This window comes from Gallus gallus, chromosome 8 (assembly GCF_016699485.2).
Source record: "Gallus gallus isolate bGalGal1 chromosome 8, bGalGal1.mat.broiler.GRCg7b, whole genome shotgun sequence".
Taxonomy (NCBI): Eukaryota; Metazoa; Chordata; class Aves; order Galliformes; family Phasianidae; genus Gallus; species Gallus gallus.
The window spans coordinates 7,564,176-7,577,043 of NC_052539.1; the positions used below are offsets into that span (position 1 = coordinate 7,564,176).

At 47.8% G+C, this 12,868-nt stretch overlaps 1 protein-coding gene across 6 annotated transcripts in view; it reads left to right on the top strand.

Moving 5' to 3' along the window:
- Nucleotides 1-4,850: 4,850 nt before the first annotated feature.
- SMG7 (SMG7, nonsense mediated mRNA decay factor) overlaps nt 4,851-12,868 on the top strand; it is a 45,703-nt gene continuing 37,685 nt past the window's right edge. For 4 of the 6 annotated variants that reach the window (XM_015290545.4, XM_015290547.4, XM_015290546.4 and 1 more), the window contains exon 1: nt 4,851-5,219. In XM_015290545.4, coding sequence (XP_015146031.1) covers nt 5,191-5,219 — 29 coding nt within the window. In that variant the 5' untranslated portion in view covers nt 4,851-5,190. Of the gene's footprint in view, nt 10,999-11,191; nt 11,344-12,868 lie in introns of all 6 variants that reach the window. The other 2 variants (XM_004943272.5, XM_040705272.2) reach the window with 2 other exon arrangements.

Sequence of the window (12,868 nt, forward strand, 5' to 3'; positions counted from 1 at the left end):
GTTTGTTTGTTTGAGTGGGTCTTTTTCCCCCCCAAAGCTGATTTAGTACCACGTTGATTTTTTTTTTCCCCTTAATATTTGACAAGTGAAGTGCCTGGATGTGGCAACCTCACACACTCAGTCCCCTCTGGGAGGGACTGTGACTGCTGGATGAAGCACTGGAGGGGCACTGTGTGACCTGAATTCACAAGTTTTTGGCACTGACCTAGGAGATGGCTCTGCACGAGCTGTTTTCCACATTGCTCTCATTCCGTGGTGAATCCTTTCATAGGAAATAAGCTGAAGCACAGGTAAGACACTTAAAAAGCAATTTTTTGTTAATCCTAACCCTACTGCCACTACGTTTACGTAGGAAATGCTTGTGCAGAGATCTTTTCCCTATAGCCTTCCATAGGAGGCACAACCTGCACCTGCAGAAGCATCGCGTGCTGCTGTTAGGTACAAATAGAGAAACTGAAAAGATGTGCTTCTCTGTGGAGCGCAGGGTGGATGAGTGCTGGGTGGATGAGCGCTGGGTGGATGACAGATGCGGTACATCGGCTGTCACTTAGCAACGCTGCCGGTGCAGGAAGCGGGTGCTGTGAGGCTGGCAAGCCATTGTGGTGGTCAGAGAGCCAGTGGCACAGCCTACCTGTACCCAGGGTGTAGAGGAGGAGACTCTTTCTTCCAATGCAGAATATGTTGGCTTGGCCAGAGGTGGGGTGAGGGATGTTATTTCATGCCTTTTCCCACTGTCTTACATCCCAGCCTGAGCACTTCCAGGGCATCAAACTGACTTTTGAAGATACCTCCTCAGGAAGGTCAGCCTGGTAACAGATTTCTCTCTTGCATCTATTCAGCAGCTGAGCACTGGCCACAGATGCAAACAGCTCAACTGGCATTTTAGCATCTGTAACTCTGTCTGAGGTTACAGCTCAGCCGTGCAGAATCAATCTGTGTGGTTACAATCTGAGCTGGACTATGATGGGGGTGGGAGATGGAGACACTCGGTGTGACTCCCCAGGAATGACTTCTTTTTCCATCCTTTCCAAGCTGGATTTAGCTTTTATTTGCTGTGGAAGGGTATATCTTTCCAGAATGCACAGCACATGTTCTCAGAGAATTACAAGTAAATCCATTAGATACTTTATGAATTATAAGGATTAAGAGGGATTTATTTAAGAAAAGCAGCATTTTGACTTCTTTTCTTCTTTCTTTCTTTCTTTCTTTCTTTCTTTCTTTCTTTCTTTCTTTCTTTCTTTCTTTCTTTCTTTCTTTCTTTCTTTCTTTCTTTCTTTCTTTCTTTCTCTCTTTCTCTCTTTCTCTCTTTCTCTCTTTCTTTCTCTCTTTCTCTCTTTCTCTCTTTCTCTCTTTCTCTCTTTCTCTCTTTTCTGTCCAGAATAGGAACAGGCTGCCCAGAGAGGCTGTGGATGTCCCATCTCTGGAAGCATCCAAGTCCAGTTGGATGGGATTCTGGGCAGCCTGAAGCCTAAAGACCTAGATGGTCTTTAAGGTCCCCTCTAGCCTACGCCATTGTATGATTCTTTGATTCCATATTTGCAAGGGAATAATGAAGACTTCACACACCTTTATAGACTTAAAAATCCTGAAGTTTTATGTATAGACTCTATTTGGAACAGTGATATTATAATTAGGAAAAGATTAAGATTTTGTCCCTAATAATTAAAGCCCATGTCAGAATACCTGGGACAACGACAAATACGTTATAACTAATTACTGAGAGGGACAAATACAAGACAAAATTAAGACTGCTTAAGTATCTTCACACTTTGTTTCTTCCCTCAAGTTCTTTAATTGCTTCAAGTGCTAATTTCCCGCATTCATAATATTTAGATTCTTACAATCATTAAATTGACAGATGATCTGAGCTTTCATCATTCAGCTGTTGTGCACTGTACTGTGTGCTTTCCTTGGTCCCTGTTTCCGCACAGAGCAGCAGACAAACATGATGTCTCAGACATCCACAAGTCAAGGTCTGATACTTGAGATGGAGAGTCAACCAGTGGTCACATCGCACATGAAAACAGGGAGAGTCCACATGCCCAAAGGGAGACTTCGTACTCCACAACACTTCCAGGGTATTCCTGGACAATTAAAGAGCTTAGAGTTAATGAAGCAGGGTGGGATCAAGCTTTGGTTTGCATCCAACTCTCTGTTCTCATCTTAAATTACCTTGTGGAAATCTCTCAGGTTCCTCTGACCGCCTCTTAAACAGGGATGGCTGCTCGCTCTTCTCTTAGAGCAAGTTAGAGCAGTGCTCTGAGGATAAATGCATCAGAGGTCTTTGAAATGCTGAGCCCCAGTGATAAGAGAAGCTGCTGGAGGATTCACATTTGGGATCATGACCCTTATACTGGGGAGAGCAGGGAAGCTTTGCTCCCGGGCATTTTGGCTGCGTTGCTGGCAGAGAGCCAGGGTACACTGCTATTTGCTAAGTCCTCAGGCTCTCTGGTCAACCATGCTCATGTGGGGATCAAATCCTTCCCAATGTCATGTAATTAATAAAATGGTAGACCACGATTATTGGCTTGTTAATGATAAAAATGTTGATATGCATTGACTTCTATGAGAAATCTGCTTCTTTAAAGATAAAACTCTTATCACAAATCTCTTTGAGTAAAACTAAGGAGACAGACTTGTGGCTCCTTCTTTTAGCAGAAGGAGATTATGCCCTTTGCTTTGTGCACTCAAATAGTTTGTAGTAGAAATTAATATGAAAAACCAGGTCTGCTTGCTCCCGGATATAATGAGCTGCACAAGACTTGGAAATCAGTTTTACCCCATACAACTCCCTCAGGTCTTTTGGGGCAGCTCTTGAATGGATTCAACTTGGACAAGACTGAACAAGACAGCCACTGAGTCAACACTGCCCATTCCTTGCTTCTCCCCAGTGCACCTTGAGGGAATGCTTTGCAGCCTCCTGGTTGAGACCCATGTGCGCTGGTGGAAGAGATGTTGCAGAAAGCCAGAAGTTGCAACCCAGGATGTGCTACCTAGCTGAAATGCCTCAAATTAAGCTTTTGTCTTTGAATCCACATGCAAAAACAGAGTTCAGGGTGAGGCAGCTGTGAAAACTCCTTTTTGCACAGATACACACTGTTGTGCTCAGAAGCATGCACACAGTCACAGAGACAATCAGGTGCTCTAGTAACACTGTATAAGGCCCAGAACAGTGATAAAGCTGGCTGGAAAAAAAAATCAAATTAACCTTGCAGCCACCTTTTATTTTAAGTAATAATGCTACACGTAGCAGCAAGGTATTGCTGCCATGGGAGACACAAAGCAGAGGATGTGTCTTAGTGCCATTTGCATTTTGGTGGCTGGGCTATAGTCATGCTTTATGGTTTCATTCTACTTGGAAGAAAGCCCCTGGCAAGAGATCCTCCCTGGCAAAAGAAGTGGAAAGAGGTGGAAAAGATTGTTTGGCCAAGGACTGAGAAGGAAGGGGGGCACAGCCCCTGGAACAGAGTGAGCTGAAGGGAGTGAAGTGAGTGAGACAGTGGAAATGGAGATAACTAACAGGATGATCACAGGTCAGCTCCTTGGGAGTGGTGAGGCTCACAGAGAGGCTGCAAACCTAGAACCATAAAATCACAGGATCAAAACTTGCAAGGCTGTGGCTTTTGCTGCTGGAGGTGATTTAAGCTGTTCCAACGGCACCACTCCGCTGTTGTGGGTTGTGGCATACGCTGGCACGGAGAAGGATGAGCTCAAACAGTGGGAGCGAGGGGCTAATGCAATGGGAAGCACCAAGTGCAGCTGCTTTCAAAGCTCTGGCTATTCCATTCCTCTGTAAGAAGGCAGATGTACAGACTCCATCCTCCTGGGAGGTGGGAGCAATCCCCGTTTGCCCAGTGCTGCCCAGTTTGCTCCTGCTCTGCAGCTGAGAGCCGCACAGAGCAGGGATGGAGGCAGAATTCCAGGTGCTGCAGTGGGAGCTGCCCAGCTGTAATCACTGTGAAACTGATCCCACTGTCTCAGGAGGGATTTACTTTCAAAACACAGCCTCACACTTTGTCCTTCGGGTCACTTAGAGTCACAGAATGGTTTGGGTTGGAGGGGAACTGAACAGACCATCCAGCCCCAAGCCCTGCCATGGGCTGGCTGCCCCCCAGCTCAGGCTGTGCATGGCCCCGTCCACGGCCTTGGACACTCCAGAGATGGGGCACCCACAGCTCTGGGCAGCAGTTCCAGGGCCTCGCCACGCAGCATGCTTCTTACACACTCAGGTAACACGATTTGCATTACCTGACCTCATCAGCACACACCCCATCCCAAATTTCTGCCTTACTGCAGCGTGCTGGCCCAGGCAGCCATAGGGCCGCTGAGCTCAGGGGGACTTTCCCTGCCCAGAGACAAGTTTGGGCCTACAACGAGTCACAAAGGCGGCACCGAGTGGCTATAATTAGGCTCCATATATGCGCGCGTATATGCGAAGGTTCCTATATTTGGATGTGACGGAGCGCCGTGCCGAGGTGCCCCGGGGCGGCAGTGCACGGCTTCCCGCCCAAACCCGTCCCGTCAGGAGGCGCCGGGGCCGCCCTCGCCCGCTCGTGGACAGACGGGGCTCTCGCAGGGCGCTCCCCCAGCAGCGAGGCCTTCCCGGGGGATCGAGGAGCCCCGGGACGGCGTGCGGGTACCCCGGGGCGGGGTCGTTGAGTAGGGCGCGGGGTGGGCGGCGCGGAAAGCCCGGCCGGGTGGGCGGGCGGGAAGGCGCCGCGGTTGTCGTGGCGACGCCCGGCTGCCCCCCTGGGTTGCCATAGCAGCGGGAGAACCAATCGGCGGCCGCCGCTGCGGGTCGGCGGGGGGAAGGCGCGGGGGAAGGCTTTGCCGGTGGCGCCGCCGGAAGTGGCGGCGGGGCCGGGCCCGGAAGCGCGGCCGGCGCGGCGGGAGGCTCTGGGCGGCGAGGGCCTGAGGACAGCGGAGCGAGTCGGGCACGGCCGGGCGGCGGCCTGAGGACAGCGGCAGAGGCTGCCGGGGCGGCCCGCGGGCGGCCGGAACGCGTAGCGGGGACGCGCAGCCCCTCCCTTCCTGCCCCTCCCCGCGGCGGCGGCGGGCCCTGCACGGGAAGATGGCGGCGGCGGCCGGAGGCGGCGGCAGCAGCGGCAGCGGCGGCGGCGCGGGGGCGGCGGGCCGGGCCGGCCTGTGAGAGCCGCGGCGGAGCGGCACGCGGGCGGCGAGCGGCGGAGGATGAGCCTGCTGTGCGCGCAGTACCTCCGGTGAGAGCCTCCGGGCCCCGAGGCGAGGCCGCGGCGGGAGTTCGGGGCCGGGGGCGGGCCCGGGGGGGACCGCAGGGAGCGGGGCCGAGCGGAGGGAGCCCGGGCTCGCGGCAAGGTCACGGTGTGTCTGTTGGGGCCGCTGCCTCGCACCGCGCCCCGTGCTGCCCGGCTGCTGCCCGCGGAACCGCGCCGCTGAGCGCCGGGGCGGCCTCGCTGCAGAGCCGTGGGGCCGGGGCTGAGGGAGCGGGCCGTGCTGCGGGACGGAGGGCTCCGACCCTGGGGGCAGAACGCCGGGTGTGCCCGTGGGATGAGCGGGCTGTGAGTGAGCTTCCCTTCTGGGTGCAGAACGCTTCTGGAAGTTGATCGCTCCAGGAAGAAGCACTGTGAAGCACATGGCCTTCCAGTGTCAGTGCCCTACTAAATAATGCTTTGTCCATGCGGTTCTGATCCCTCCATGCACTTCAGGGGAAAGGTGCTTCTCCACCAAAAGGGTGTGCTCAGTCTTTCTGAAAAGTTATGGCTTGGGCAAGTTTTCTAGAGTGAATTCTAGGAGACTTTCACATTTCCACCATTCTGAAACACTTGAGCTGCCTCCACTTACTGGCTCTACCTATGTACTTCTGTTCTCAACCTGTCTGGTGTCTGACTCCCTGGTGGTCCAGACCTGGCTCAGCCTCACCTCCTCGTTCCCATTCCACCAAACAGAAGCAGTTGATCTCTCTAGTAAGAAGTTCATGCACCTTTTTTTTTCTAACAGACTTCCAGTCTGTGCTTAGCTTCTTCCCTCTGTCCAGTCACTTTATGAACAAAAGCTCTAAAGTGCCTATTATTAGCTCTCCTCTACTAGCTACTTACTTTCATATATATCTTAATAACACTCTTAATTTCTTGCCTCTGCCCCCATGACTGAGTCTCTGTCTGCCCTGAGTTTCTGCTCCATCCATGTGTGTCCTGCCCGAGTCACCTTCCTGCACCACCGGGTATTTCTGTGTCCTCATTATGGAGCTGGAGAACCTCAGTGCCTGGCAGCATATAGGTAGCAGCCACCTCTTTCCGCTATCTGTTCCTCCAGCAGCATAGCTCAGCCTGTATTTTTTTTTCCTGAATGCTCTATGTTAGTGGAGTGCTTAATGCAACAGGGCACGGATATATTACAAGTAGTGAGTTGTCTCTTTGTCACCAAGGATCTTATCTACTTCATTAAAAAAAAAGGAGGGGGGAGGGAGAGGGGAAGGCACCCCACAACACTTTCTAAGACTCTCATAGCTAGTTCTTTTAGTGCTTTGCCTTACAGAGGAGGGCATCCTCCTTCATACTCATCATTGCAAGCTTTATTTGTATATAATAGTGAAGGGATACATAGACCCAAGTGTAGTTATACAAAAAGATAGGTTAACAAAACATTGTGCTGAATGAAGATGTGGGGCAATTAGTATCTGCTAGTCTTTCCCTTCTTAAAGGTAATGAGGGGTGGAAAAGTTTTTGAGAAGATCTTTCTCTGTGTATTTGAAGCTTAGGTGTGAGAGAGCTGAATTTCTAAGGTGACCATGTAATGGTTGAATAACTTGTGAAGTAATGACTCTGCAAGAATTGGGAGACACTGAAAGAATGAGCAGGGAAGAAAGGGATTTTCAGCCAGACTGCCTTAACTCTTCCACTATCAGTCTCTTGCTTTTTCTCTCTATATAGTGTATGTATATATGGATGTATGTGTATATACATAAATCATGTTTGAAAATACTTTCTTTAAAAGATCATGCCCTCTCAGTAGGAGTACAAGAGCTGGGAAACAGCTGAGACTCCTACAGAAGTGTTCCAGAAAGAACAAAGAAAGTCAGACACAGTATCCCCAGCGTTTCTACAGTTGTGGGGAATCCTTTTTTAAGTCATCTTTCTATACTGTGAGATAGTATTGGAGTTCTTCCTTTCCTATTCTTAATATCCTTTTCAAGGTCACCTTTCAAGAGTACATGATTGCATTCTCCCACATCTCAGTTAAGTTCTCTAGGTACTTCTCTGGGGTCTTTGAGTCACTTCACAAAGATCTGCTTTAGATCTGGTCGGAGGAATAAAAATTTCAGGAAGTTCCATCAGGGATCTCAGAAAAGAGGCTCTGTTTGGCTGAATGTGTTCTGGGCCTGACATGTCTGATCTGACTGAAAAATTGGATCTGTATCTTTTGTGCTGCTTTGGGAATCTTTAAGTACACCCCTTAAATCAAATTGAGCTTGTTGGACAGTCTTACACCAAACATTTCATGTATCCTGCTAGGTACAAAGGCACTGGTAAACAAACTATCATTACAGATAGGATTTCTGTTTTAATGCCACTGAAACTCAGCACTTCCTTTCGTCCTTTTCATAAGGCAGAATTGAGCTTAGAATCACCTAGTCCACTTGTTTACTGTAATGAAATGGTCTTTGTTGCCAATTTTATGGGCATTGTATGGTTTTTATATGTTCAAAAAGCAGTTAACTTGGATTCAAAAGTGTACTAGTTTGACTGAGATAAGACCATCTCGGTTGCATTTTATGAAGATATGAATTCCAGTTAATAGTTAATGTGGCATTACCCTGGTGAATTGTGGCTTTTAGCACAATGTAAACGTAACATAAAAAGTGCCTGAATTACAGGGCTTGAACGCTGCTTAGAAATTCTGGTGCTGACAAACCAGTAGGTAGCTTCCTGATGTGTTATGATGAGGCCATAACCAACTTCATTAAAGGTTTGACTGCTTTAATAATTTAAATTGTGACTCTCTTTTCAAAGACTCATCAGTAGCTCCATTAACTTTTGCATTGGCCATGTCTCTTCACTGTGGCTCCTTTGCTGTCTGGCAGTCTATGACACACCTCTTGCAAAGTTTCTTCACTTTTAAATGAAGGAGGGCAAGAGCAGAGGTAATTTAGTGCTGCAATCTTTGCTTGTGAGCATGTTCTGGTACCTGTTCCTGATTAGGATGATGTAGAATTGATGTTTGTCAATGTCTGACAGGTACAAACCAGTGCTACTTAAAGCTCAGAATGAACCCCAACAAAACAGGCAGAGTCAGTTAGTTAACTATCTTGAGAGCACGTGGAGGAAAAAGTACATGTAACGTCAGTGTTAGCAGTCTAGGAACGTATGACTGCAGTGTGCTGCCTGGAGTGCACAGAGCCCCTGGTGCTGGAGGTGACCTCAGGGTGTCCCTGTCCAGCCTCCTGCTCTGGTATCACACCAGCTTGTTCAGCACTTCAGCCAGGTCTCGGCAGCCTCTAATGTCAGAAGCAGCCTTTGCTGTTCTGCTGCTGTACTGCCTTTGTGGTGGAAAAGATCTTGCACTCAGTTGGGACCTCGTGTATTTTAACTTAGACTGATATTCCTGCCACGTGCTGCAGCCAGGAGCCCCCAGAGCCCTGCTGCTGGGTGAGCACTGTGGCTCTGACTGCCCTGGGGTCTCACAGACCTCGCTCCTGTTGGTCTGCAGTCCTCAGTGATTTGTCTTCGTGTCCAATTGGTCTTGGAAAGTTTTCCCTGTGGCTTTTTAATGTTCTGCAATGATTAATGGTACTTTCATGCATTGTTTACTTTTGGATTTTAAGCAGGGGAGAAGTAGCAGAGAGGTCAGAAAACTGCATTGGCTTTCAGAAGGCACCTTTTAGCACAGTGTTTTCTCTGGGGGAAAATAAAAGCAAAATTTCTCCCCCCTTTTTTTTTTTTCCATCTTGTTCTCTGTGCAGGCTGCTTCTAGCATTTGTGAGTAGAATTACCTCCAATGTTTATTATGAGCAATGCTTTTCAAGGGAGAAGGCGGTGATTTAAAAAGGCAAGTAATTTTGGTGATGATTACTGTTTGCTACAGATCTACAAACACTGTGGTGACCTATGAAGTAGGAAGTTACAATAAAAAAGAGTGTAAAGTGATTCCCCCAGAGGGAATTTGGATTATTGAGCATCTTCCTGCCACCCTGGGGCAACTTGTGTGAAGGTCACATCATCTCATAGCTGTTACACTGTGTTTTGCCCAAGATCTGTAGGAACAAGGCTTGTGTGAATGTCCTGCTTGTCAGTTGTCACTTCTCTTTCTCAAATGGTTTTGACACGCAGAGGGGTGGAATCCCATGAGGACTTTAATACACGAGTGATTCAAGAGGTGATGGGCTCATTTCATCTGGAGTAGCTGGCAGGAGGGTGGCTATGTGAGTGCAGGTGTGGGGAGAGGGCTGCAACAATCAGAACTTGGCCTTTCTTCCTTAATGCTTGGTAAAAGTCTGGCATCTGGAGAACTGCTGACAGCAGCGTCCTCTCCTCCTTTCGCCCTCTCCCCTCAGTACTGGATGATGGTGTTTGTTCTTTGGACTCCAGTGGACTGCCTTTGTTTTGTGTTTTTACCTCCGGGTAGCTGTATGTGAGTAGGTTCCCCATCCTGTTGGTCATTACCACACATGCTGACAATAAGGATGAAGTTGGGTGCAGCAGGAACGAGGTGCTAAGAGTAAGGCAGGGTGGGACTGCAGCTTCTAATGATACAGTGCTCATTCTCTTTAAGCAGTCACTGACCTATAGCTCTGGTAACTAATGCCCTGGTTTCTATGAGGTGTGAAGCCCACATGCCCTGCCCAGATGATGTCACTGTCACAAACAGTACCCCAGCTTTCTGTCTGGGCCAAGTGGCCCTATTTTTTTGCTTCGCATCACAGCTTATCACAGATGCTGTTACTGCACTGTGCTGGAGGTTACTTGCAAAGCAGTGTTCCAGTGACCTAGAAGTGCAAGTTACTGTAAGTAAAATTACAGCTGTATTTATTTATTCATTTTTTTGGTTGTAGGGGTGATTTTTGCAGCAGTTGGTTCTTACTCTAACCTGCATATTCATGTACAGTTTGATCCGTATTGAAAAGGAGAGGGTTGCGTTGTGGCAGTGAAGGCAGGTGATGCTTCCCTGAAGTGTTTGTGGGGCCACTTACACTGCACAAAGCACTTTCAGCAGGCTGCCCCTTTCCCTGAACACAGGCTTTTGGAGGCTTTTTGATGCTTTTCTTCATTCCAGTGCATGGTAAGAAGATGCACTTGCCTACTTCTGTTTGATGAATGCTTAGCTATTTTATGTGATGAAGGAGGAGAGGTTTGCTGTAGTGGAGCAGCTGGTTTTGCTGGATGAGGAGTGCTGCTTTTGGGTCTTCATGGTAGCTGCAAAGATCCGAGTGTAGGAGCAGAGTCATACATAAGGAGTGGTGGAACAGCTGAGGAATATAGCTGTAGGTAAGGAGTGTATGTGAGAGGATGTCAGGTATTGCTTTTCTTGCTTGAAACTTGAGGCTTGTCGTCATCTCACTTGAAAACCATAATGAGTCTTTCAGGCAAGAAGGAAACAAAAACATGGATCTATTTCCTTAAAATCATTAGTAGAATTGCGTAGTTTGGTCCTGTACTTTTAATGTATTACTAGGAAGGTCACACGCTTCAGCGGTGCTTAGTAACAAACACATTTTCCTGTGTGCTGGGAGGGCTGAGAGGAATGGCACCTGAACTATTTGTTCATCTCACTGCAGTGAGCAGGAGTGGAGGGCTAGCTGAGTGCCCATACGGTGCTCGGGGATGCGAGGCTGCCCCTTGGGCTGCAGCTCTTCACAAGTTTGTGCAGGAGGGAGGATTGGTGGTTTTTCTGTTTATGCCTCTCAAGTATTTGATCCATTTAATGTGGCTTTGTTGCCTGCTCCTGGCGCTGCCTTTAGGTCCTGTCCCTGGGCTTGCCTGGGCGCTGCTGCTCTTCCCTCTGTTCCCAGGAGCAGTTCTGATGGTAAGCTCGGGGACTTCCTAAACAACCAAATGAGGGGGAAATGGCTTAAGCAGTGTTTTGATACTGTGTATTCCAATTCCTCCAAGCTATATCTGCAGCTGCCCTTTCGGATCAACGTAATGCAGTGAGTTGAGATGGAATAAGAGCTTTTTGAGTAACGTTAGGCCTGCTTTCTTTTCTTTCTGTATTCCAGTAGGACTTTTCTTGGATTATTCACACTGGCTTCTGCACCCAAGGGATTATTGTAAGGAACCAGAAAGCTGAGGATTCTCTTGGGATTGTTACATTGCTGTGGGCGACCTACTGAATTTCACTGATGGGACTCAGATCAGAGATGCCCTTGAGGTACTTAGGAGTCCTGCTAGAGTTAATTGTCTCTTCCTCCTTTAGGGGAAGAAAAAAAGTTCTGTTTCTGAGAGTACTATGTCTCTAATACATCAACAGTCTTGTTCTCGTATTTTAATTTCATTGTGGAAAGTATCTTCTGGTGCTCAGCCCTAACAAACGCATCTTTGCTTCATCAAATATTGGTATGTGTAAGTTGGTTCAGTTTATTTCCCCCCCTGTCTCTGAAGTGTCTGTTTTGAGCTGTCTGGGCCCACTCACGATGTGGTTGCATTGTCTCAGAAGGCTGCTCTCTTGCTGTTAGGAAATGAGAAGCTCATTCTGAATTCCACTGAAACCTCTAAGGCTGATTCTGCCAAATGAACTTGGGAAAAATGTCTTGAATTTACAGAACCTTATGCAGGGAGGAGATTATTCATCTGGATACAACAAAACATACCTTTTGGGCATTGAGAGACTTTCATCGAGACCTGCTTTGTTGTTTCTTGGTGCCTTGATTTAATGTGGCCTTGACAGCTGTTTCTGTCCAAGCGGACTGCTAAGGGCAGCCTGTTGCAGAGACTCCCTGGATTCTCATGTTATTCACAGCAGTCTGATTTCCCTACAGCTGATGGTCAGGAGCGGAAGGGAATGGATGTGTAGTAATTCAGCTGCAGAAAACCATCTTTCAGCCCTTTTTTTTCATAATCCGAGAAATTCTGCCACTGTTTTCAGTTGCAATGAAAGGCTCCTGGAATTTGCTTTGCCATGTCCCATCTTGGTCTGCCTGTGATTTGAGGAAAGCATGTGGGTATTGCTCTGTGTCAGACAGCTGTGACCATGTGATGTTACCAATCTTTTTTTAAACCAGGGTTTCCTGTAACCAGCAAGGAACCTTTGACAGACTCTAGCTTTGGTTCCTTCTGCAGCTGGTGTTTTTGGCAGTGCCCTTGAGCGTTTAAACTCCTAATTGGAGGTGTACTTGAGCCCTTGAGAGGGGTCTCTAGGGTACTTTCCAGACCAGCCTTGTGATGACTAAAAATAGGAATGTCAACCAACTGCCCCTATGAAGAGGGGGAGATGTCACCAGACTTCTTTTGGATATTGACTAGATGCTACTAGTCTGTCTTGAAGCACTGTAAGTACTTGTAAGTAGAGGACAATGCAGTGACAGAACTCCTAAGGAGAAATCTTGATCCAGTCAGCTGTTCCCCAGGAATAACAAGCACAAAAAGCATGGTCAAATCTAATTTGTATGAATGGCAGTAAGAATAGTCTCCAAATAGTTTTCACACTTAAATACATACACACACGCATAGGTATTATTTTACATTAAACTATGAAAACTGTAACTGCTCTTTGAGCTTCAACATCCATCTACAGCTGCTAGCAAACCAGAGGAAATGTGACTCAGTATGGATAAAAATGAGATTCAAGGAAGTCTGTTTTTCTATAGGGGTTAATGATTACAAACAAAATGATTGAAAGATACTAGGTAAGCTTGTAATAAAAATCCTGAGGGTATTTTAGTTTGTCTTAATACCAT